Raw genomic sequence first — 26,382 nt, 5'->3', positions numbered from 1 at the left:
ATTTTATGAGGAATGGTTGACTACCTCCTTGACTTTCACGAGAGAGGCTTTAAAATGAAAAATTCACTTCTTTTGAAAAGATGTTTACCGTCTTTGATGTTTTCGTACACCATATATATTTCACGAATAATTTAAATGTATGATGGTGCATTGCGAAGTCTCAGAAAATATCTCAAAACCAAGGTCAACCATCAAAGTCAACATTCACCGAGTTTTATTACCCTCAGTTAATTTTGTCTACAGGAATAAATTCCTCAATTAGAGGTATTTTAGGCCTTTTACCATTTTGTGATTTTCGGCCGACATTTCTTCCGGAGCAAAATGAAATAATGTTCTTACAAAGCAGAATTACATTGCTTATTTGTAGAGAAAGATATCGTCAACAATAAACGTACCTTTTTTCCCCTAAGTGCGCTCAAAATTCATAAATGGAGAAATTAGAGCAAATGCGTTCTCAGCAGGCGAATATTGTATATTCGGATTTTAACCACAGGTTTTTTTCCCGAAAGTAACTTCCAAGATCATTGTTCTTGGTCCAAAACATGCATCTGAAGTAAATTTACTCAAAATCGGCAATGGCGACCAGCACCACCTGTTAGTTCTCATCTACACACGCCCCGCTATGGTAACCTTGACCTTTATCGTTATTTACTTGTTTGACAAATGAAAAGATAGCAAAATGGTATAGGGTTGTTCCGCTTCGTTTGTCCGTACATTTGCACACTTGTATTAGAAAACCCCAACTGCCTGTAATTATTTAGAAGGAAAAAGTAAGTGCCGGCAGTACTTAAATATGTAAGTATGGCAGCACAGTAAATAGTGCACTTATTGTGCTCCCGCTGGTTATGACCATTCTTACAGGTGCGCAACTGCGAATTGGTCGGACTTCGTGACCTGAACCATGGTAGAGAGCACGTTCAAGCCAAGATTTCTGAGTTCCTGAATCGACTCATCAGTTTCGGCGTAGCCGGATTTCGCATCGATGCCGCCAAACACATGTGGCCGGCCGACCTGAAAGTCATCTACGAAAAGCTTAATGACCTCAGCACAGATTTCTTCGCTGCGGGAACCAGGCCATTCATCTACCAGGAGGTGATCGACATGGGCCAAGGCGAGCCGATCACCCGCTGGGACTACAACCAAATGGGCAGAGTGACAGAGTTCCTTTACGGCGCTAAGCTAGGTACGTGCATACTCCAACTTTCCTTGTCTACTCTCTACTTTCAAAACATTCAAAAATAAAGAAAGCCTTATTCCGGTGTCGTATCCTACAAATGCGCTATATCGAATGTTGAATCCTACAAATGAGTAAAAAAATGGCGAAGCTCGCAACTAATCCGCGCAAGGCTTGAAGCAGCACAACTGGACGAAATCTGAAGACTAATCTGGTTGCGTCAATCTTGTTTCTAGGCCTTAGCTAGGTGATGCAGGTCGTTTCTAGGTTGCTTATAGATCGTTGCTGGACTTTGGCTATGTGATGCTTGGTTGTTTCTATGTCGACTCTCAGCGCATAGAAGCTCGAGTGAAACCACACACCGTCCCAGACACGACACTGATGTCCAAGCTCCAGATACAGAACCTCGCGCTGAAACCCAGCGCTCGCACCTATCATAGATCTACGGGCTGCTTATAATAGTTGTAGCTATGCAGAACTCAATTGTAGCTAGGCTGTCGGTAGAGTGGGCCAGTAGCTTGTCGAATTCACTTTTTGGCTTGGCTTCTTTCCGCACACCCATTTTGTGACGATAGTTTTCTTCGTGTTCAGTGGGCGAGTGGTGAGTAGTGGGATTTACCCAATCTCTGTGGTACATACCCGTTTAGGATGATGATAGTTTTCGGATAGGCCGCCGGGCACATAGCCGTTGGCCGCACAAAAAGCGGCTAGCCTTAACAGCTTCGCTGGTAAAAAGAGCTGCGTGCGCGTTGAAATATTGTCACGTGGTCGTGACGTCGACGAAGACAGCAGTCGGCGTTTGCAAGTTGAAACTGTTTATTTGGCCGAACTTGTGGCCGGAAAATGAGAACTAGTACTACAGCAATACACGCTGTACAAAGATAGCGGCGAACAGGGCGTCGTCCGTCGATCAACTGACAAGCGATCAAGCGCGTCGGCTTTTATACAGGCGCTATCGAACTTTCCAGCAATATCGCTGGTGGCGGCGTTATCTCTAGACAAAACTGGAACATTCGCGTGCGGGGCGCACTCTTAAGAAACCGATCTACTACAATCGCGACGCTTCTAGAACACTACTTCGCGGACAGCGTCAAGCGTTGATAACCGTCCCTGCCGGTCAAACCCGAATACATCAAAACAAGACAAGAAGTGGGCGTGGCATTGCCCCCCTCTGAAAAAGCATCGTCCCGATGCTTATGAAAGAACATAGAAGAGAGGAAAAAAAACAAAAACAAAACAAAACAAGTGCATACACAAATAAATTACAATAACGAAGGAAAAAAATAGAGTGTCCAGGCTCGCTAACGCGCAAAAAACGGCTTAAGGCGCACGACATGGACGACTTCAGGTCGCGCACGGCGCCGCTGAGAGTTCGTAATGCCGTCAGGGGCAACCTCATAGTCGAGTGCGCCGAGGCGTCGAAGTACCCTGTACGGTCCGAAGTATCGTCGAAGAAGCTTCTCACTAAGTCCTCGTCGGCGTATTGGCGTCCATACCCATACACGGTCACCGGGTTGGTATTCCATGTGGCGTCGTCGAAGGTTGTAGCGGCGGCTGTCAGTCGTCTGCTGGTTCTTTATCCGTAGGCGGGCGAGCTGTCGTGCTTCTTCGGCGCGCTGTAGGTAGGTGGTCACGTCGATGTTTTCCTCGTCGGTCACGTTTGGTAGCATGGCGTCGAGCGTCGTTGCCGGGCTCCGTCCGTAGACCAACTTGTATGGCGTCATCTGCGTCGTTTCCTGTACGGCCGTGTTGTACGCGAAGGTCACGTACGGAAGGATGGCGTCCCACGTCTTGTGTTCGACGTCGACGTACATGGCCAGCATGTCGGCGATGGTCTTATTTAGACGCTCGGTGAGGCCGTTGGTCTGTGGGTGGTACGCGGTGGTGCGGCGATGGCTTGTGTGGCTGTATTCCAAGATCGCCTGAGTTAGGTCAGCCGTGAACGCCGTACCTCTGTCGGTGATGAGAACCTCTGGGGCGCCGTGTCGAAGGACGATGCTCTCAACGAAGAACTTGGCTCCCTCAGCGGCACTGCCTTTGGGCAGGGCTTTTGTTTCGGCGTAGCGGGTGAGGTAGTCGGTAGCCACGACGATCCAATTATTTCCGCAAGTCGACGTTGGGAACGGCCCCAGGAGGTCCATCCCGATCTGCTGGAATGGTCGCCGAGGAGGCTCGATCGGCTGAAGGAAGCCTGCTGGTCTTGTGGGCGGTGTCTTCCGTCGCTGACAGTCTCGGCACGTCCTTACGTAGCGAGTGACGTCGGCGGCAAGGCGCGGCCAGTAGTACTTTTCGTGTACTCGTGCGAGCGTTCGGGAAAGTCCGAGGTGTCCAGCCGTCGGGTCGTCGTGCAGGGCATGCAAAATTTCTGGTCGCAGTCCCGAAGGTACAACGATAAGGTAGCTGGCTCGGGCCGGAGAGAAGTTCTTCTTGACGAGGACGTTGTTTTTCAAGGAAAATGATGCCAATCCTCGCCTGAATACTTTTGGGACAACGATGGTCCTGCCCTCCAGGTATTCCACTAGACCTTTCAGTTCAGGGTCGGCTCGCTGTCGTTCGGCGAAGTCTTCGGTACTTATGGCTCCCAAGAAGCTGTCATCATCCTGGTCGTCGGGCGTTGGTGGGTCGACGGGGGCACGAGACAAGCAGTCGGCGTCGGAGTGTTTCCTTCCGGACTTGTACACGACAGTAATGTCAAATTCTTGAAGTCTCAGGCTCCACCGTGCGAGGCGACCTGAAGGGTCCTTCAAGTTAGCTAGCCAACATAAGGCGTGATGGTCGCTCACAACTTTGAAGGGCCTGCCGTAGAGATAGGGGCGAAACTTTGACGTAGCCCAGATGATGGCGAGGCACTCCTTTTCTGTTGTGGAATAGTTGACCTCTGCTTTAGACAGCGACCGGCTAGCATAACTGATAACCCTTTCCAGTCCGCCCGCCCGTTGCACAAGGACGGCGCCGAGTCCTATGCTGCTTGCATCGGTGTGAATCTCCGTATCGGCGTATTCGTCGAAATGGGCAAGTATCGGAGGTGCCTGCAGGCGTACTTTCAGTTCATGAAATGCTTCGACTTGCGCTGTTTGCCACCTGAATTCGACGTCGGTCTTCGTGAGCTGCGTTAGTGGCTCGGCGATCCGTGAAAAGTCTTTGACAAAGCGTCTGTAATAGGCGCACAAGCCGAGAAATCGGCGCACGGCCTTCTTGTCGGTGGGTGGCGGGAAAGCGGCGATGGCAGCTGTTTTCTGCGGGTCTGGGAGCACTCCAGTCTTGCTGATCACGTGACCCAGAAACAAGAGCTCCTCGTACGCGAAGCGGCACTTTTCTGGCTTCAGGGTGAGCCCGGAGTTCTTGATTGCTTGAAGTACGGATTGAAGTCGCTGGAGGTGTTCGTCGAAGTTCGAGGAATACACAACGACGTCGTCCAAGTAAACAAGGCAAGTCTGCCACTTCAAGCCAGCTAATACAGTATCCATGACTCGTTGGAAAGTCGCAGGTGCCGAGCAAAGACCGAAGGGCATGTCCTTGAACTCGAACAGGCCGTCCGGCGTTATAAAGGCGCTCTTTTCTCGGTCTCACTCGTCGACTTCAATTTGCCAGTAGCCGGTCTTGAGGTCCATCGACGAAAAGTAATTCGCGTTGTGGAGTCGATCCAGGGTGTCGTCTATCCGTGGGAGAGGGTATACGTCCTTCTTTGTGATTTTGTTCAGGCGACGACGCAGAAACGTAGGGTGCCATCCTTCTTCTTCACTAACACCACGGGAGACGCCCACGGGCTGTTGGAGGGCTGGATGATGTCGTCGCGTAGCATTTCATCGACTTGTTTCTTAACGACCTCCCGTTCCCGCGTCGAAACCCGGTAGGGACTCTGACGGAGTGGTCGAGCATTTTCTTCTGTTATGATGCGGTGCTTAGCAAGGGGCGTTTGTCGGACCCGCGACGACGACGAGAAAGTCCCTGTATCCCTGCAGAAGGCGTCGAAGCTGTTGCTGTTGGCGAGCGGGAAGACTTGGGTTTACGTCGAAGGGTGGCTCAGGGATCGTCGTCGTAGCTTCGTCAGAATCTGAAAAGGCAAACACATCGCTTACGGCCAAGATTTCTTCGATGCATGCAATCGTCGTGCCCCTGCTCAGGTGTCTGTATTCCTGGCTGAAGTTCGTTAGCATCACGCTTCCTTTTCCTTCATGCAACCGAGCAATGCCTCTTGCGACGCAAATGCCACGGTCTAGCAGCAAACCCTGATCGCTCTCGATGACACCTTCGATGCATTCAGCCGTTTCGGTGCCGACGGGAATTATGATGCTAGATCTAGGAGGAATGCTGACTTGATCCTCGAGCACGTTCAGGGCATGTTGACATGGGTTCGTATCTGGTGGTGTCGCTTTCTCCGACGATAGGGTTATCGACTTGGTTCTTAAGTCGATGACGGCGCCGTGGTCACTTAGGAAGTTCATTCCAAGTATCACATCCCTGGAGCAGTTTTGTAGGATTACAAATCTCGCAGGATAAGTCCGGTTGTTGATAGTGACTCTCGTCGTGCAGACACCAATCGGCGTTATTAGATGGCCTCCAGCGGTACGGATCTCGGGGCCTTCCCAAGCAGTCCTAACTTTCTTCAACTTTGCTGCGAACGGCCCACTGATGACGGAATAGTCGGCTCCAGTATCGACGAGAGCGGTGACGTTGTGGCCGTCGATCAGAACGTCGAGGTCGCTAGTCCGCCGTCTTGCGTTGCGGTTACGTCGCGACGTCGGGTCACGGCTACGTCGGTTTGCACCGCTGCTTCCGCGTTGTGTCGTCAGGTCTGCTTCCGGTCGCAAAGTTTCGTCTTCGGGACGTCGACGTCGTTCGGCGTGCGGCGGGGGCTCGGAACTTCGTCGCGGTGTCGTCGTCGACGGCGGAGGATCTTCAGCATTTCGTCGTTCAGCAACCGCACCCCCATCGGTTGCTGCCCTTAGTTTTCCGGATACGGGCTAGGCGACCGGCCCCGGTTCGGGCCAGTGTACTGCCGGCGGTGCGGTGACATGTAGCGGCCGGGCGACGGTGAGCGGGAAGGTCGTCGTTCTTGCCACTGTGAGCCTGTGAGGTAGTCGTCGATGTCGCGAGGCCGTTCGCCTGGCTGCGGGCGCGGGGCGTTGACGGGGAATCCGCGTAGCCCCATCTGACGGTACTGGCAGCGGCGGTACGTGTGGCCGGCCTCCCCGCAGTGGCAGCCGAGCGGGCGGTTGTCAGGGGCACGCCAGACATCGGTCTTCCTCGGGGTGTAGCGCTGGCCGACAGGTGGGCGGTAGGGCGTCGGTGGCGGCGGCGGCGTCTGGCCGACAGGTGGACGGTAGGGCGTCGCTGGCAGCGTCTGGCGACGGTACTGCGGCGGTGTGTCGTCTTGGCGTGGGCGTGGAGGAGGAGCATGACGGCGGGCTGCAGCAGCATAGATCATAGCTTGCGGCTGCGGCTCTGCTAGCTGAGGAGCACCGAGTGAATGCTGGATCTCCTGGCGCACGACGTCGGCGATGGAATCCACTTGAGGTTGCGACGAAGGTAGAATTTTTCGCAGCTCCTCTTGCACGATTGCTCGAATCGTCTCACGCAGGTCGGCCGATCCTAGAGCTTGAACGTCGGCGTAGCTTGTGGTCAAGAAGCTGCGGTTGTATTGCCGTGTTCGCATCTCAAGCGTTTTCTCGATTGTTGTTGCTTCGGAGACAAATTCTTCGACGGTATTCGGCGGATTCCTCATAAGTCCAGCGAAGAGCTGTTCCTTTACTCCTCGCATGAGGAAGCGGACTTTCTTGTCCTCGGGCATGGCAGGGTCAGCGTGGCGAAATAGCCGGGTCATTTCCTCTGCAAAGATGGCCACGCTTTCATTTGGAAGTTGGACCCGTGTCTCCAGCAAGGCTGCGGCCCTTTCCTTTCGGACGACGCTTGTGAACGTCTCCAGGAAACGCTGCGAAAGGCGTCCCAGGTTCGAAGAGTGGACTCCCGATTCTCGAACCAGGTCCTTGCTGCATCTTCCAGGTAAAAGTAGACGTGGCGCAGCTTGTCCTCGGAGTCCCAGTTGTTGAACGCTGAGACCCTTTCGAAGGTCTCGAGCCAGGTTTCCGGGTCTTCGAATGACGACCCGCGGAAAGTTGGCGGCTCCTTTGGCTGCCGGAGAAGTATCGGCGCAGGCTGCACGGGGTCGGTCATCGTCGCTGCGGTCGGTGTTGGGACCTGGGGCTGCCTGGTGTTTTCGGGAAGGAGCCCGTACTCTGGCTGCACTCCCTTCTGCCTGCGGCTTGTTCTACGATCCGGGTTTCCTTTGCCGTCGTCCTCCTCGCGGCTTGGGTCAGCGCTTCGCGGGGGCGTCCGGATCATGGAAGGAGCAGCACCTCCACCAGATGTCACGTGGTCGTGACGTCGACGAAGACAGCAGTCGGCGTTTGCAAGTTGAAACTGTTTATTTGGCCGAACATGTGGCCGGAAAATGAGAACTAGTACTACAGCAATACACGCTGTACAAAGATAGTGGCGAACAGGGCGTCGTCCGTCGATCAACTGACAAGCGATCAAGCGCGTCGGCTTTTTATACAGGCGCTATCGAACTTTCCTGCAATATCGCTGGTGGCGGCGTTATCTCTAGACAAAACTGGAACATTCGCGTGCGGGGCGCAATCTTAACAAACCGATCTACTACAATCGCGACGCTTCTAGAACACTACTTCGCGGACAGCGTCGAGCGTTGATAACCGTCCCTGCCGGTCAAACCCGAATACATCAAAACAAGACAAGAAGTGGGCGTGGCAATATCAAGTAGAGGGCCTAATTCTCAACGAATCGAGTAGCACAGCGGAGTATACTTGCGCATGTGCGCTAAAATTATGCAAGCATTTAACGTTAACATGTGAATCACTTAGGTGCCCAGGAATTCTTTGGTTGAACTAATGAATACATCAACATTTCCCATAATTGTTCGTTACGTGTGCTTCCTGAGTAGTTCTTTTTGAGTACAGCTCTTAGGCGGCCGTTCCTGCGTTGAGCGGCGTCGGCGTAACCGATAGAGCGAACCAGGACGAAAGAGAGCGAACGCAGAGCGCGCGCAGCGGAGGATGAAAGACCGGTACCGAGGAGAGTGCGAGGAGGAGAGAAGGCGAGCTGCGCGACGACAGGTTTCGCGGCGACGACCCGCGGCGCCACAGCAGTGCGCGCCGTCCTGCGTCCGCTGTTGTGGAACGCGCCCACGCGCTGCCTTCCGCGGACTCCCGGTTAGCGAGGCAGTCGCGCCACGCACCGTCTGCGGCGGTTGATGTGAAATGGGTTGCACGAAATTGTCCGCGCCATGCACGCTACTCACGGCGTTTCCTTCTCAATGTAAACCGTGTGCCTATATACAGAGTAGTATCAACTAGTTCTTTCTGAAAAAAAATAGCGACGCAGATGATGGAAGTGCGTCGCCTGCCGCTGCTGATAAACGAGCTGCCCGAGCGGAGGCTCAGGGCCACCGTCGCCAGAGTCCAGATTTGTGCGCCGCAGAAGCAGAAGCATTTGCTTCAACTTATTGCAAAATCAAAACACCTAAACAGCTGTGCTGTGAATTCACATTAGGCAGCATCCTAATCATCGGTGATTTTTGTTTTCAATTTTTCCAAAGGCTGCGGCTGTCTAGTGTATCTTTTCTCTATGATGCGACGTGTTTTACTGCAGCTTGGCCAAATCTATAAAATTTATGTATGTACCCTGTCCACCGTTTATTAATGTGACAGCCGCGTAGTCCAGTTGCTCCGAGCAGCACAGTATAAACAGCTGCCACATTTGTTTGTCTTGCGAAAACTGGAATAAAATAGAAATGTTATTTCATTAGTATTGAAATCCTGTTTTGAATCGCGCTTTGGCATTGTTTTAAAAGGGGAATGCTCGTGTACTGCAGGACTGAGGTGAGTGCATGTATACGTAGTTTCACCATCGTCACTGACTGCTGCGATTTGGAAAAAAAAATTACCTAGATACTTATTGTCCTGACCGATTCAGTGGCGTAAACTACAAGTTCTTTTATGGATGTTCGTATGTTGATCTATTTCATTTATGGGCTCTTTTGCAGCTCTGATTGACTAACCGCGAATAACATGCGATCCTTGTCGCTTGGCTAACATTTTTGTACACCTAACCTACTCTCTATGAGAGTATGCTTCAAGGGGCCCTGTAACACTTCTTCAGCAGCGTCAGAAAACTCCACAGATCGGTAGTCGAGGCTCCTGAGAACACGCGAATCGGACGTTATAGCTAGTGCTCCGTGTTTTCGGTTTTATCCAAAAAAAATCCGATAAACACTCGCAGGTAGAAATTTTGACAATTCGGATTTATCCGATAAACTCCGATTTCAAGGGCCAATATGACCTGGACCAACACCAACTCGCCCAACTTTTTATTGTACTGGTTCCGTTCTTTAACGAAAGGGCAAGTTCTAAGCGCTCATTGATATATCTTGTGGTTTGACCGATTGAAAGTTTACCGCGCGTAGCTGTATTAGGCGACGTAGCTGTACTGTGCTCCGACTCAGCTTCCTACATGCAGAAGCTTCACAAGGACTTGCAACTCTCCAACCCCAAATTCTAGGCGCTTCACTTCAAAGATTCGTGCCACCTACTCAACATTGCTCTGGAGGATGGAATCAGGACGAGCTCATTTAACGTAGTAGTTCAAGATTTTGTTGTGCACTTGCCTGCCTTGTTGAAGTAGGCGTGGGGGCTGCGACGTAAGTTTGGTTTTGTGTGCTTGGCCATGGGAATGTCCTTGAAGTCACTGAAAACCATGTGTCCTTCGAGGTGGTTCTCTGTTTATAAGCTCTAGAAAATATTTTGGACTAATGGCGCGCCATTTTGTATTTCTTGGGAAGCGACAAAACCAAGGGAACAAAGTTTGAGAAGCTCAAGAGTCTTATTTCATCGCCTGAAGCTGTACACTACTTGCTCGTTAAAATGAGGTTTCTGAAGACCAATTCGTGTGCCGTGCTCTCAGTCATTAAGGAACTTGAGGCAGAGAGTACCCTGGCACACCAAGTTTATCCCATACTCGGGGTTCGTTTGCCCGCACTCATCAGTCAGTGGCGTGATCTATTCGAGGTATTCGCATCAGATGTCACAAGTCTGTTCGACCTCCTTGATGAGAATGACGTCTTAACGACTGTCGCAGACATCCACGATACTACGCTGCTGTCGCCGAAGAGTGGAGACAGACATCTGAGAGGAGCCTGTGCGATCAACTCCAATACAGCAAAGAATAGTTATGGTACTGTGTTCAAATTCTGAATCCAAATGTGAAGCACGACCTGCCCTGCGCGTTCCCAACCTATGCGCCTATTGAAACTGACGACAAGAGCCAGTTCCTGAGCGTTTTTGCGAACTATCAGTGCTATGAAATATGTGACGTTGTTAAACCCCTGTCGTTTTGGAGACGTCACACAGTCCAGTGACCAGTGCTTTCTCGCTGCGCGCTGCGTCTTTTGGCGTTGCCTGTTTCTAGCGCTAACGTTAAAAGGACATTTTCAAAGCTTGGAGTCATCAATCGAAAGAAGCGCGCTTCGATCGCTGACAGCAACCTCGCAAAGTATACTTGCGTGTTTTACAATAAGCTTTAAGCTAAGGTTGTTGTACGCACAAGTACAGGTGTTTTGTGTTCAAGTATTTCACCTTCTAGAAAAAATAAAATGTGCTTCATGTGTTTTCATTTGATCTAAAACTCTGGGGTTTTCAGACTAATGCGAAACTCCGAATTTCCAAAAATTCGGCATTTACGAGAAATAAACTCCTATAAACGCCGAATTTCCGCCAAAAATATAAGCTGTGACAAACATCCGCCGATTATCAAGAAATATAAACACCGAAAACACGGAGCCCTAGTTACAGCACAGCACGCGGCTTTGAATTTACAAATATTTCTCAAAGGGAGCTAGAAATCGTTCCCTCTTTTTTTTTTACAAATGATGCTATATACCCAAATGACCGCGCCATATACTCAAATTAACGGCCATTGGCTGATTTGAGCATCGCGAGCTGCATAGCTACAACGATTGCCGCGGGAGGTCGCCACTTGCCCGAGCGAGGGCTCGCGTTCACACAAGAAGTCGCGCGTTCGAATAAAAAAAAAGTGCTCAAGGCCATGATTTGCACATGACACATCTTCTCCCCCCCCCCCCCCCGTGCCATCCCTCCCTGATTAGCTTCCAGCGCGCTGAACAGGACGAGAGAAGAGAGAAAGCCATTACAGCGTGCAACAAATCCCTGTAACTCCGCTCGTACTCGACGGTTTCTTAAAAAAATTGCGGCAGTCGATTCATGAGAAAATAAACTAGTTTAATGAAGCCATTCGATGGTTGCTTTCAAAAGTGTTTGAGGGCCCCTTTAAGTTCGTGTATACTTCGATTATAGCAAAAATACACAAGGGCAGGCTAATAAAAGATGCATGCTACTTTTGTTCGACTGCATTATATTTTGGAATCTTCATTATTTAAAATGAAGCGGTTAGGTTAAAGCATCGGGTGTTACGTCTCGCAATAAAGGGAAAGCTAAGGAGGATCAGCTTCGCCAAGCGTTTTAGAGAACCGGTGGACAATGGTTCTGGAAGAAATAAATTGGCACTGATGACACGTACAGTACTCACGGATTGACACTCGCTGTCAAAACGATTGGTATTCGCAATCTCTAGATATAACCGCATTTTATCGCAACGAATCTGGCCGCTAAAGGAAACATTGGCTCTGATGTAATTGTACGAGTAAAAATTACGCCGATACGATATGAACTGAATACGGTGGAAACGAAAATACGTACATTGCTTAACCCTAAAATGTCGCGGTTCCATCCGTGGCAGGGGCGTAGGCAGAAATTTTTTTCGGGGGGGGGCACCTCCTTGATCTGTAGTGGGGACGAGCAGGCAGATGTGGTCGAGTGTCATTTTCTGCTCTGTATGCTATGGCAAAAAAAAATTTTGGGGGAGGGGGGGGGGCACGGACCCGGGTGTGCCCTAACGTGGCTACGCCCCTGATCCGTGGGTACTGTACAATGTAACTGTGGTATGACTACGTGCTTTTATGTCTTCGTATCATCGTGACATTACGGAACGTGGCGTCACCTGATCAAGTCATCGCATGACATCGCCGCTTGGCCGAAAGCGGGCCGATCACGGAGGCACTGCAAAACCACATGAGAAAGCTTTCAGTGCCTCCGATCCCTGAGGCACCGCGAAACCATATTTGGTGCAGAAAGCTTTCGAGGACGAGGAGGGGGGATGGGGGTTCAATGCGATTGTCCAAGAAAAAGAATAAGGTGGCTCTCGCCTTCGGCTCGTGTTAGGCCGAGCCATAAGGGGCCGTGTTGACTTCTTAGGCTCTACTATACTGCCCGAGTCTTTCGTCCGTCAATAAAAATTGAACGCCAAAACTATGAGTCAATCCCTTTAACGGCAGATCATGCGCGTGTAGAAAAAGTGCTGCTCTCTAAGAAGGGCGATAAAGCTGAGTGCAATCGTCTATCGTCGTTGTCGGATTAGCGCGTCAAGAGCGTCGGATGTTTGCACACGCCTGCAACGTTATACAGAGCAATCGCTGATCTTTCCATGCGTCCTAGAAGGCCGTCGCTGTTGACGTCGCACATGCAATATAGGAAATGACTCAACATTCGCGAAATTTGTGATACATCCAGGCACGCCTTTTCCCAATCTTAAAAGCGAGTGAATGCGTTGGTACGTATCCATAGTTAAAATCAGCACGGAGTAGACAAAGACAAGAATGCAAACAGGACTAGCGCTAACTGCCAACTGCTGGTTTATTGTAAAAACGCGCACATATACACTGAAACGGAACGTTCACAACGTTATCAATTTCCGAATCGATAGCGTTGTAAGTGTGCTTAGCGCTTAACGCCGGTTATTGAAATACGCAAAAACGATAAAGCGTATTGTTGTGCTTACGCGTATTAATGTGCCATATCAGCGCCGTCAGCACCAGAAACGCTTGCAGAGAGAGCCACTCAAGTGGAAGTCACCGCACTTACACCTGAAGCACACCACGTGATCATGGTTATGAACAAAGACAGGTGAAGTTCTTGATGTGACTTTTCGACACGTTCATGAACAGTGCTGCGCTCTGATCTCATAACAGAAATGCGTGCGCCATTCGGGAGCTCTCTAAGTGACGTTTAGACACAGTTTAGTGTAGGGATTCTGTGAAGTCGCGGCATTTCTCTTAGAGCTACATAGGCATGGCGTCTGTCATCTTTGTATAGCGTTCGTCGGCGCCTGGAACTTTCCATTGACAGGCCGAGCACGAAATTATTGAAAGCGTGGTTGTCATTAAATTTTCGCAAATTCCGAACATAGGACGTGTGCAACGCTCGATGTCGACATTACACGTTGCCTACGGAGGACATTTATTCAGCCATTAAGAAATAATTCAAGAAAGCCTTCATAGCAAGCGTTCTGCTATTACATTTGTGTGTATGCGTGTGTGCCGCAGGTACGACATATTCGTATGATTCACATATGTTCCCATTCTGCACGCATGGGTGTGTATAAAGAATTCTCCCTGGAATGCTGCATTTCAGATTTGCTGTCCAATTATTTTTTTACTAATGCTTGTGCGCTCATTGTCGCTATGTGATTCTAAATCTGTGTCATACTATTCGTGCTTTTCTTGAATCTGCACTCTCATGTGAATTCTAATAAATAGCACGAATGTTCGAGAAAAAAAAGGCATATAACCCAATGGTTAAGACACTAGCCTTAGGAACGTCCGGGCTTGGGTTTAAGCCCGCAATACAGACAAGAAAATTTATTCGATTTTATGCAGTTTATTTCTTTATAGCGGCGATCGCCTTACGTTGACGGAAAGAAAAACAGTTTTCTTGTAGACTCCGCATGGAACTGAAAAAAACAGGCAATTTTCAGACGAGGTGGGCTCACTTATTCTTTTATTGTCACTGACGACTGGCCTTTAAAAATTATTCTGGTCGCTCATCTGCCTGTATTAAATGAACGGCTAGGTTTTATCTTTGACTGTGACGATAAAATCAACCATGCGCTATCATTTCCAAGTGATTAGTAAAAGCTCAGACCATGGATAGATAGGTATGTTTAATGAAACTTTTAGAGAGTGGCGGTGGTGCTGCTACCTAGTTTGCTAAATGAACGATATCACACACGACTGGCATAATCTTGACTGTACTTTTACGTTTTCGCTTATGTCAAGGAGCCGTGCTGAGGAAACGACCAAATCAGCTGCTCAAGTACCTTCGAAACTTCGGCGAGGACTGGGGCTTCCTTCCGGGTGGAGACGCGCTGACTTTTGTGGACAACCACGACAACCAGCGGGGCCACGGAGCCGGCGGCGCGGACGTGCTCACGTTCTTCGAACCTCGGCTGTATAAGATGGCCGTCGCTTTCCTCCTAGCGTGGCCGTATGGACTGCCTCGCGTTATGAGCAGCTACCGCTGGTCCCGTAACTTCCGCGACGGTGTTGACCAGAATGCCTGGATCGGACCGCCGTCCGATGCCTCGTGGAACATCCGACGTGTTGTTCGACACAGAGACAACACCTGTGGAGATGGACGGATATGTGAGCACAGGTAATGCTGCCCCGATATCACTCTGCCCCCGATAAAAACTCGATGATAACGTCACATCAAACCCATTAACCAACTCCCCCAAAATATTTTCATTCTCTGTGAACAAGGCCCCCGTAGTGGGGCCAAAACGTCAATTTTTTTTGCTTTACCGATTGGTCGGAGTTTGCTAGTTCCCACCATGAATATTCTCGATCAGACGGGTTTCCTTCGAATCCTGGATTTCCCAGGTAATGCTCGCATAAATACCTACGATATACTACATATATACCTATGATATACTACATGCTCCACGGCAGAGGCCCAGCGCAGGTCTAACGCAGGCTCCATCAAATAAAAAATTGCATATTGATAAAATGAAATAAATAGTTGAAGGTAATATAAAAAATTCCTAATGAGCGCTGCATGATGCGAACCACAAGCGGTTCGTTTATTACCGTTGCGGTTAGCGACCTTTTTTCAAAAAATATTTCGTTCTTGTTACATGAACATCCTGTCTATATATAGACAAACGCACGCTAAGACGACAAAAATGATGGCACGCATACCATTTACGAAGCAGGAGAGAAAGCAACCGGCGTCTTGACCTGTTACATTCATTGATGCCTCGTGCTGGCTCGATTTCGGGCTTAAGTTGCGCCAGGACACACAAAGGTGGCACATTGAGGGACATAAGAAGCCACAAGGCAAACCGGCAAATGCGTTCGTATGTCCATGCGTGAACATTTCTATAGCTCTCAGCACATCCTTTGTGCAGGAAAGATTACTAGACGATGCAGCATCTTTGAGTGTCGCGAAAATTTGAGTGCACAAGTAATGTGTCGAGTCGTAGAGATCAGATATAAAGCTAAATTCCCAAGGCTTTGCGTATGAGCCGCATTCTAATCGATATGTATTTTAGCACACCAGCACTTGCACCAACTGATATCGAAGTAGCGTGTATTCTCAGGTCACCGGGTAGAACGGTAGGACAGATCGACAAATAAGCGGGGTTGAGGCGTACTTTATAGGACAGTCCTGGACGAGCGGCGAAGACTCTTCGTCCCGGTCAGCTGGATTGCAGAAACTGGTGCCCTGGACGAGGTTCCCGTCCCATGCTCTGGGTCTGCACAGGCAAACGAAACAAGCAAATTTGTCAAATAGTACTACTACTAAGGATCAAAGCGATGTGCTTGCAGTTATGAATAGCATGAAATTTAATGTAGTCTTGCAGTCGAAGCAACAAAGATTATTTTACCTGTACTCCGTTTCATACTTCAGGCGCAACACTATGGGGCTTGGGAGACGTTTGGATGCGAAGCATTTATTAGCGAACTTCTGCGACTTTGAGCGTATCTATCTATCTATCTATCTATCTATCTATCTATCTATCTATCTATCTATCTATCTATCTATCTATCTATCTATCTATCTATCTATCTATCTATCTATCTATCTATCTATCTATCTATCCGCCTACGACCTTGTGCTCTCCTGGCCGTTTCGTTCATGGAATGTATGCCGAAATCGGTATGCCATAACGTGACTGTGTGACGAACGTAAATGCCCGGTCATAACATGAAAATCGTGACACCAATGTCATGAACGACATGATTTATATGTCATAGTCTTGGTGCTCTTGCGGCCGTTTCGTGTACTTGATATATACCAAATTTGGTATGACATGACAAGAGTGTATGACGAACATGAATAACAGGTCCTAACGCGCAAATCATAACACGCATGTTATGTGCAGCATGATTTACACGACATGGTCTCGGAGCATTCGTGGCCGTTTAAGTAAATGGATATATACCAAAATTGCCATGACGGGACATTTCTGTATGACAAACATAAAAATAGGTGGTAAGATGAAAATCATGACATGCATGTCATGTACGGCATGACTTACCTGCCACACCCATGGTGCGCTTGCGGCCGTTTCTCTAGCTTGGCATGTACCAAATTTGGTAATGTTTGACGTGACGGTATGGACCAATATAAATGACAGGTGGTAAGGTCAAAACAATTACATGCATGCCATGTACTTCGTGATTTATATGACGCTGCCTTGCTGCGCTTCCGGCAGTTTTGTTAACTGGATATATGCCAAAATTGGTATGGCATGACATGAGTGGATGACGAACATAAATGAGAGGTAATGCATTTTATATACCGGAGTATACGTTTCATTAGGTGACCGAACAGAAGCGCGGACTTATATGTTGCGCTGACCAAACTTATCGCATAGCTTCCACTGCCTTGAACCTGATGTATGAAACGTAATATAGTGCGGTACAAAAAATGTTTGCTATTGGCACATGGTTGTGACGGGAAATAAAACGGGAATATAGCTGGTGAAGACTATACTCTTTATCGGGGGAACATGTGCCCAGAAAACCTAGCAACAATCACTGTACAAGTGAGCGACACCCATAATACAAAGAAGGCGGCGAACACGATCGTAGGTCGCCGATAATCTAAACACCAGGTTGCAGGCGTCAGCATTTTTACATGCGGCAACGTTCATTCGAACATTCGCTATATTCGGCTGCAACCTAATAAATAAATACAAATTCGGCCCACAGCTATGGCTGTATATCCAACTGAAAGTTTGCATAGATGTACCATGCAAATGCGCTTGCTTAATCTCGTGAGGCGAAGCACTGATAGGGTGATTTAGGTAGATGACGTTGTCATCCAGAAACATGTTCGTACCACTGGTATCAGGCTGAAATTTTAGGCAGAAAGAACGAAACTTCAGTTCAGTATATTCGTAGTATGTATGTACTTTAAAAAAGAACACATACTTAAGCTTCGTACGGAAACGAGCTAGTTAAACTGTCTTGCCCAATTGAATAATAGGCCTGTGGAAGTTTTGTGGGCGCAGCCTACATTTTTTCTTAGGTGGCACACGATTATAATACTCGCGTATGGTCGAGAATAAGCTCAGTTACTCGTGCCGTGCGTGCCACCTGAGATCATTCTGAAACAGTCGCGAAAGCCCCCATACATTCTGGCGCAATGCCTCAGCGCAGGCCACGCCAATGAACAGAAAAACAAGTAGGCATGCGAATTTTGGACACTATCGTGTTATTGCTTACTCTGAGTAAGCAGTAGCAGTCGATTTTAGAGCGCCAGCTGCACCAGTGTACATACTCCACACGATGGATTACGATAGATATGTAGTGCGTATCCTGTTGCACCCTGTTCTGTTGCACATGCGCGATGAGCCATGTAACCGCTTTAAATACCTTTTTCTGATTAATAAAACTTCAGTTGTGAGAGCAAGCGCTGTCCTTGTCAGTCTCTTCTGTCCGTCTGTTTTTTAGTGCGCTTCAACAAAATTTTCAATTATGAGTGCGTATACGTACTGCAGTTACTTGCAATTTCGTTTTTCGTCTAGGTGGCGACAGATCTACAACCTCGTCGAGCTGCACAATGTGGCGGGGTTGTCTCCTGTCACGAAGTGGTGGGACAACGGGTATCATGCAATCGCATTCGGTCGTGGAAACGCGACGTTCGTCGCCATGAACAACGAGGACCGCCGGTTGGAAGCAGTTCTTCAGACTTCTTTGCCACCGGGAAGATACTGCGACGTCATATCTGGTGTTATGACATCAAACCGCTGCACTGGAAGGTCGTTTGTTGTGAGACCAGATGGCAAGGTCAATATTACCGTGGACAACTCGTGGGAGGATCCTGTGATCGCACTACACGTTCGTGTAAGTCTATTATGCATGCACGAGTGTATGCATGCAGAAGCACCGAGAAATTTTTTCGCCTGAATTGTGGCGATTTGGACCTGTTCGTTGTACATCAGAAACTATTTGTAGCGCTGGCAACATATATACAAAAAAGAGCATACGACTTCCGAGCATTGCATGTCGTCTCCTGTCTTTTGTGTGTGTGTTTCCTGCGCTACAATTTTTTTCAGATTTTTCTCCATGTTGTTACCATTATTAACGTCGTTCGCACCCTCGTTCGGGTATTTACCAAGAATTATATGGTTATATAATGCTATCGAATCTAAGAATAGTGGTATTTAGAGAAAAGGAATTGCGAAGTAAAAACAAAACTTAAGTGCACAATAAAGAGCCGAAACCAAACAGCTAACGAAATTTCTGATTAAAAAAGAAAACAAGACAAATATTATCTGAAAAAAATCGGCAGATCCCACGCATTGGGAATCGATTTCATGCGAAGCAGTCAGCGAGTAGCAGCTTATGCGGTATTTTTTGCTTTGAGCTAAGCGTTACGAGGTGGGTCGACGTCTTTGAGTAGTTTTGCGGATACCGTGGGCATGCCAGACACGTCGACTACACTGGCGCGCAGAGGGTGGCTCATCGTCTGACATAACAATGTCACTCACGTTACAGCAAAGACTTCACTTAAGTGCACGCTGCGTTGCGATGAATTGCTTATTGGAATTAGCGTTAGTAGCGTTTCTCCGCATATTCGAGCAACGCTTACCTTGCTGGGTCACATGGGTACATATGCAATGCTTATCGCTTTGTTATAAAAGCGGACAGCCAGCACTGCAACCAAATGGAGTGGCCCAGACAAGCCTCTTCTCTGGGGTCCTTCTCGAAAGCAGTTTGAAGCACTGGCATAGCTTTGTGGTAGAACACTTGACTGCCATGCAGAAGGCTCGGGTTCGATTCCCGCTCTAATACTGAATTTTCTATTCTTCCGCGGGGATTCTTCGCTCATTGACTAAGTCCGCCGACGTAGGCACAGCATTTTTTGTGAGACGAGCTCTTTAAAGCTGTCGAGTTAAGGTTTCCAAAATATATTCGCGCAGTCCCAGGTATAGGCTGTGAATCACCTATGGCGCATACCTACATATTAAGGACGTCCCAAGGAGGTAAGTACCACGCGTTACTGGTGGAAGTAGTTTTATGAAGTACGCGACAGAAGGTTCAAGTTTTCTTTTCATGACCTCTGAATGGTGTTCGTCACATACTTTTGTCCTGCTATGCCAATTTTGATATATACCAATTTAAAAAGACCACCACGAGAGCGCCCAGGTGTAGGTGGATAGATAGATAGATAGATAGATAGATAGATAGATAGATAGATAGATAGATAGATAGATAGATAGATAGATAGATAGAAACGCTCGAAGTGCTTTTGGTTCGCTAAGAAATGCTTCGCATTCAATATATGCGTACAGACAAGCAGTAAAGAGTAACCTGCTTAAATGTAGAACGAAATAACTGTACAACAGATTACCCTTCAACCGCGAAGTTCTCTCACCGAGAAACTACTATGCGTTTTTTTTATTGCTTCATGCTAGAAACAGATGTGTGCTAAAGGGTTCCTGTAAAACTATTTGAAGTAATAATCGAATATCCTGAGTATCCCTGTTTATTGCCCTGAGAATCTATTGCCGCAAGAAATTTCTTGAATTTGACAAGTGCAAGTGGAGTCGCAAGAATTTGTCGCATGCTCTTAGTGCTTTTTCTCTCCTTTCCTTCCGACGAGCGTGCTGAAATCTACGCAGGGAGGGACGACACGGGGGAGAGAAGATATGTCCGTGCGCGTCATGAGACGTGATCGTTCTCTGCCGGTGAGATTACGGGCTACTCGTACTACTGCGGAATATAACCACGTTATAGGACGCGGCGCCGGCACGTGACGTGGCGTTTGGATCGCCACCGATCCAAACGCCACTCTTTATCCATGTGCACCATTCATGTTGGTATGCGTTTATCGTGCACCCACAAGAGTCTGCTGTATGACGAAACAGGCCTGGCACCGGCAGTTCCGAAGTGAGTGAAGAGCGGCCTGTGTATGACGAGAGGGCGCTTTAGAAAGTGACAACTTCGCACGCTGCTTTTAAACTCTTCCTGCCGAGCACGACTGCAAGATTTGGCCGAGCTGCTCACAGCACCTGCTGTATCTGCTTTCTGCTGTATGTGTTTGTTCGCCGTGCACGATGGTTGGCTCTGGACCCTTTTAATCATTCTGCTTCAAAAAATGGCGTTATAGCATCAACGGATTTACCTTTCTTGCATCTCTTTTACAGGCAAAGCTACCGAGGGCCTAACAAGAGCAGCGGTCCATCATATACGTACACAAATGATAAATAAAATTGTCGCAACTTTTGAGTACCCTTTTTGTTTTACTAATTAGGGATCCACATCGTGATGAAAATAAGTAATGTTGAACACGCGAAAGAATCGAGGTAATATTGCATGTGGATTGAAATGTACAGTCGCGCTCAATATGACTTGCAACATGGGAGCGCGTGGCCTCACGAGCGCAAAGGCCAACCATAGCTTCCACTAGCCCTTATTTCCACCACTAAATACTGTTTCCACACCTCAGGAATGTGACAAGTAAGAATGTCATTTAGTTGTGGAAATGATGGCAAGTTGAAACTATGCGCAACTTTTGAGCTAGTGAGGCCACGCACTACCATGTTGCAAGTCATATTGAGCGCGACTGCATATCATCTCAGCATTGAAAAGAGCACAAGAACACAAGGAGTTCAGATACAAAAGCGGCTATTTCGACAACAGAAGTGTTTCACTTTCCCATTGGAACCTGACAGACAACGCAAAACGTTGCCTTCTTAGAATAATCTAAAGTTTCTTTTGTTTCCCTAATGAGCGTATCTGGTTTTACAGGAGGCTAGTGAGTGTGGCCAAGCAGAGGCTTTTAACTTCAGCATGCGCAGTGCGTGGCTATAGAATATGATGAGTTCTGTGCACACTTAATCACACGTGGACGGAACACGTCGTCGACCGGTTCTGCAGGGACGAGGTGTTACGCAGCCAATAAAACGATTGTCGCAGCATTGAGGACATGATAGAACAATTGGGGCAGCTTTGAGTGAGAGTCAGAGTCCATATGACGTTCGACTGTTGATGGATGACATTAGAATGCATTTATGAAGTCGACAAATGTGCGGAAATACTGTAGAAGTGCAGCAAGTTGTGATTGTTCCGAAAGTGTCTAAACCTCTGCGTTTATTCAACCGAAGGCATTTCCAGATGTTTGGTAAGGAGTGGCGAGCGGTCTGCGTTCAGTGACTGCCGTAGGAGATGCCTCATCTGAAACATAGAGAATTTTTGTGGACTTCACAGTCTCGCAGTCTTCACCGTTTCACATTCTTCCCGAGAATGGCTGTGGCAAATAACATTAAGTGAACAATGAGGACAAACGCAACGCTTAGCTCGGCAACTGCAAAGTCTCGTTTTCATATTGGCCAGATAAGTACCCTCCAGCATACGGGAGAGTAGCTGGTGACGCAGAGAGGGCGACCAGTCTCTGTTTCCGGCACTCCAAGGATAGCTCTTTGCGCACGGTACTCATTGATGTGCCCCACGTCAATCATAATTCAGTGCTTCTACGCTGTATCGGCAATTCTTTGTGACAAGTGCACCTCATTCCAGTTTCCCTACATACGACGTATATAGGCTGATTTGTGGCCGTGCTCCATAGTTTGTAATAGCCACGGTGTTCCAGGACACAGAGGGACGACCCTTCCTGGACGACAGTGCTGAGTGCAGACAGCAGAGGGGCGGTGGGCTTTTGAATTTGAATTTCTTTTACCACATAAGTACATTAGTGGAGGTGATTGACGAGGGTAGCAGGATAGAAGATACATAACGGCAGCTTGACTAGCCCCACCGCCCAGTGAACAACAGGCAGCGACATGATGAAATATTCATTACAGATATATGCGAATATTCTCTACACCAGTGGTTCTAAGTTATGGATGTTGCGGGACCCATTGTGCACCGGTGGAAGTGATAAGGAACTCTTTAGGTTGGAGAAAATGGTGTCATAAATTAAAACAACTTGCAGCGTGAAATAGGTGCCTTTTATTTCTCCCTGACAAAGAATGGTCAAACTAAAGGGCAGCACCTATTCGATCTCAACAGCTTCTCAATAAACTTAGTTGTGGGTCTGCCGCCACGTTCAACCTCTTTCTAGCTATGTTTGCTCTTCAAATATGCTAGAAAATGTACGTTGGCGTGCATATGTCGTGGAAAACTGCAACACATGGTTCACAGCCATCTCATGGACAAGGGGAAACATAAGTCAGCTCCGCCGCAACGCCATTGTGCTTAGTGGTGAAACATAGCAAAAATTCGAAGGGCCCGCTGTTATGGGTCATAATTCCCCCCTCCAAAAACTTCGCTTTTTTCCAGGATGGGTTTCACGGACTCACCAAAATGGCTTCCCGAAACCCCCTGGGGTCCGCTGACCCTAATTTCAGATCCACTGCTCTAAACGGTATACATATGAATAAATGCACCGTGGTAAATTTAGCATGGTACCTCTTAGGCCTCAGGGCAATCTATTAGAGATGCTTGTTCTGCACGATTAGTTAGATTAGATAGCAGCCTTCTCCAATCCAATTATCTAGGTGAGGACGCGTCGTTCAATGTCTCTTATTGCGTTATTCGTCGAAGTTGTAACGCAGGCAGCGTTCTGCGGCATCTTACCCTACTGAAACGTTCCGTATGCCATTCCAATAATTCCTTATGTATCCGTAAGAATTTTACGGAAATATATGGAAAACATACGGAAAATATGCGGAAAACATATGGATTCCGTATGGAAGCATATGGAATTATTGGAATGGCTTACGGAACGTTTCAGTAGGGTATTCAGAAACGTTGGGCCGCATCAACATCAACTGTTTTTTTATGCTATGCTTCCGTTTGTCCACTTCCCTAACGACAGCCTTAACAAGCGGTTGCTTGCAATGCTGGAGAGCACGAGCTGAGAACGCGCATCGTCTTTTACCTGTCAGCCTGCTCGTTCGCTCCCTTCATGTGCGGACGCACCGGAACGCTTAAGAAAGTGCAAGACGCCCCTTGTGCAATCGACGCGGAAACACCGAGCGATGATACCGTGACGAAAATACGCAACTTGTACCGGCAGTGGTCGGTGCGTGCCGCGCTCTACGCTTTGTTCCCAGACACTCCACTGCGCGGAAGACACTCCACTCCACTCCGTCTGCTCTCCTGTAGCCGACATATGTGATAAGATTAGCCTGCAGCTTTCCTTCATGGAACTCGTGCATGCTGCAATTTCTTGTGGACCTCGGTGGAGGTATCATGCGTCCATTCATATGCGCTATGAAAGATCAAAGTTAGGATTCACCGGTTTTTTGCACATACCTGCCAGAAAATCCCCATGAATTTAAAAAAATATATAAAAGCGTGCAAGATGGCAAAAAATTTGCTCTTGACCCCAGATCACGGCGAAGTTTTAGTTAAATTGAAAACCTTTTTTTCAGGCTAATTCATACGGATTTACTTGTAGCTTTGTGCAAGAAACCGGTGCATTCCAGTTGCTCCTATCATAGCGACTTTCTCCAACATTTGAAATTCGACCGAAGTAATTTCTGGTATTGATATGCGTTAAATAAACGAATATCGATCATCTGGAAAAAGGAACAAGGAGAGAGAAGGGATAATAAATGCGATTTTTTTGCGAAAATAAAGAAAAATCAGGACTTGGGAGCAAGTTTGGCCAGTGGTTTCGATGGCTGATCAGATTATCATCGGCGGCAATCAATTGCTCCGCACCACGTGGCATGGATTTGTAGAGTGTTCTGGGTGTGCACGAAGCCTTTCGCCTCCTCCCGCACTGCAGTCCAGAGGGTCTGTTTTGTAGCACTCCCTAGATTCATCAGCGTCAGTTGGCGTTTCACGAGACCCCAGACGTTTTCTGTGGGGTTAAGGTCCGCTGTAACAGTTGGAAACTCCAGTGAACAAATTGCAAGGTGGCGAAGAAGGAATGTGATGTTGCGAGCACCATAAATTGGTGTGCTCTCATGCTCAAACAAGCAGCGTCTATCCTTAAAAGGACCATAAAGAATATAGGAAAGCAACTCCGGCTGTTTAAAAAAGAAACGTAAGTTGGCGTTTATAAATTTAGAGAAACAATTTCGCATTGCAGTTGAGATTTAACGTACTCGCCACAAGCCAAATCCGCATTTCTGTAGTCGGTGAGCAGCGAGGAACCCGCGCGGCAGCTGCCGTCCAGACTTATTATTGCTCAATATTCGGGCACGTAGGCACCGCGCTGAGCATGCTGGTAAGCGTAATTTGTAACAAAGGGGCAAGGAGGTCGGAATGAGTTTGGAAGTTTTGCAGGCTGAGAGCAATTTGTCTGGCCTGTTTTGGCGATTGTCGACGATAGTGGACGCTTCAGCGACGTTTTATAACAGAAACGTGAGTACAGCCTCGTATAACTGCGGCTCACCGCGTGATGTCCGCATGACTCAGTTTCTATGCGCGCTGGTTTGCTATCGCGTCATGCCGATTTTGCAGTCAAGACGCGCGAGCATCGATTCAATGCACGTGAGTGGCAGCGGCAGCACTGCGCGCCAGACGCGTGCTAAACGGGCATTTATGCTTACCGTTAGGGTTGACATACCGAAAACCTTGCGCAGCGCGATCGACAATGAACATTTTTCCTTGGGTGAAGACGCCTTTTAAGCGCGCGTTGTCTAAAGCGGTAGCCGCATGGCAGGCGTGCGCCGCAGTACGATTCGCATGGCGGCTCGGGAAAAAACGTTCACTTTACTGCCAGTTCCTCATCGAGAGAGATCGAGAGAGATGACTTTCCAGACCACAGGCAACATACTGAGCCGTCAATAACGGATTTAAAATGCGCATATTTTGGTCACGCCGATTAAAATAAGAAAATTGCATCAGTGGAAAGAGGGAGATGGAGGTGGATTCCACGGCAATACTTCTAAAAACTGGAACTCCTGCAGCAAGAGATGAAGAGCTTCGTTACTCCTGAAGATCTCACTCTACTCTGTCTACAGACGAGGATGAGTGAAAGGGCCTGTTTACGCCTCCTGGCCGAAAAGAGTAAAGCGCCTGTGTTCCTGCATAGCACGAGAGAGTTCAGAGCCTGTGTACTCCTTCACCATGTCAGAGCTTCTTTCAGCGCTTGTTTTACTCGTCGACCTCTCCGAATTGTAGGAGCTGTAAAGATAACTCCGCCCAGTCTTGCATCTTGGACTGTCACTCAATCGAGAGAGAGAAAACGTTTTATTTTTGAAAAATTATAAACTATATAAAAGAAGCCTGCGGGAAGACACCCTAGTCCGGAGTCCAGGCGACACGGGCCCGTTGAATTAAGGCCTGGCGGACCTCGGAATGCCCATCGCAGAGGGCATTGCCCCACAGCTCTTTGGTGCAGAAGGCACACAGGATGAGTGGGAGAGGAGGGAAAATTGAAGGACACTTCGTAAGTTCAAAAGTCTTCGGCGAGAGCTTGTGGCCATTCGACTCCGCCGACGGATGCCGCTGTGCCATGATGTGATTGCTGAGAGCTCAGCGAGGGGGACAGGCCACAGCTGGCACCGTTCCAGGGCACGGACGGACGGCGGCGGTCGGACGGACACCGCGAGTATAGGACAATAAAGGCTTTCGCCTTAATAAGTTTACAGCGCACTCCACCGTGACATGGAATGCCGTTGGGGAACTCCCACAGCCCGGGCAAGAGTTTGCGTAGCGATCTGGGTAATCGATGAAGTGACGATGAAATATGCTTTGTCAGCTTGTCGCAAAAAAAGCCACTGACATGCGCGAAGAATCCGAGATTGTAAATGCACGCGATTATGTTCACACGCATTGAAACACTCCCAGCGCTCCTAAACATCACACC

At 48.2% G+C, this 26,382-nt stretch overlaps 1 protein-coding gene across 1 annotated transcript in view; it reads left to right on the top strand.

The window, feature by feature from the left end:
- Positions 1-20,823, top strand: part of LOC119390867 (pancreatic alpha-amylase) — a 39,226-nt gene extending 18,403 nt beyond the window's left edge. Inside the window, exons 4-7 of the mRNA XM_037658576.2 lie at positions 862-1,183; positions 14,379-14,754; positions 18,137-18,455; positions 20,762-20,823. Of these exons, the coding sequence (XP_037514504.2) occupies positions 862-1,183; positions 14,379-14,754; positions 18,137-18,455; positions 20,762-20,782 (1,038 nt within the window). The 3' untranslated portion in view covers positions 20,783-20,823. The remainder of the gene's footprint in view (positions 1-861; positions 1,184-14,378; positions 14,755-18,136; positions 18,456-20,761) is intronic.
- Positions 20,824-26,382: the final 5,559 nt, after the last annotated feature.

Source organism: Rhipicephalus sanguineus, chromosome 4, assembly GCF_013339695.2.
Source record: "Rhipicephalus sanguineus isolate Rsan-2018 chromosome 4, BIME_Rsan_1.4, whole genome shotgun sequence".
Lineage (NCBI taxonomy): Eukaryota > Metazoa > Arthropoda > Arachnida > Ixodida > Ixodidae > Rhipicephalus > Rhipicephalus sanguineus.
This window is presented reverse-complemented; position numbering and strand designations above follow the sequence as displayed.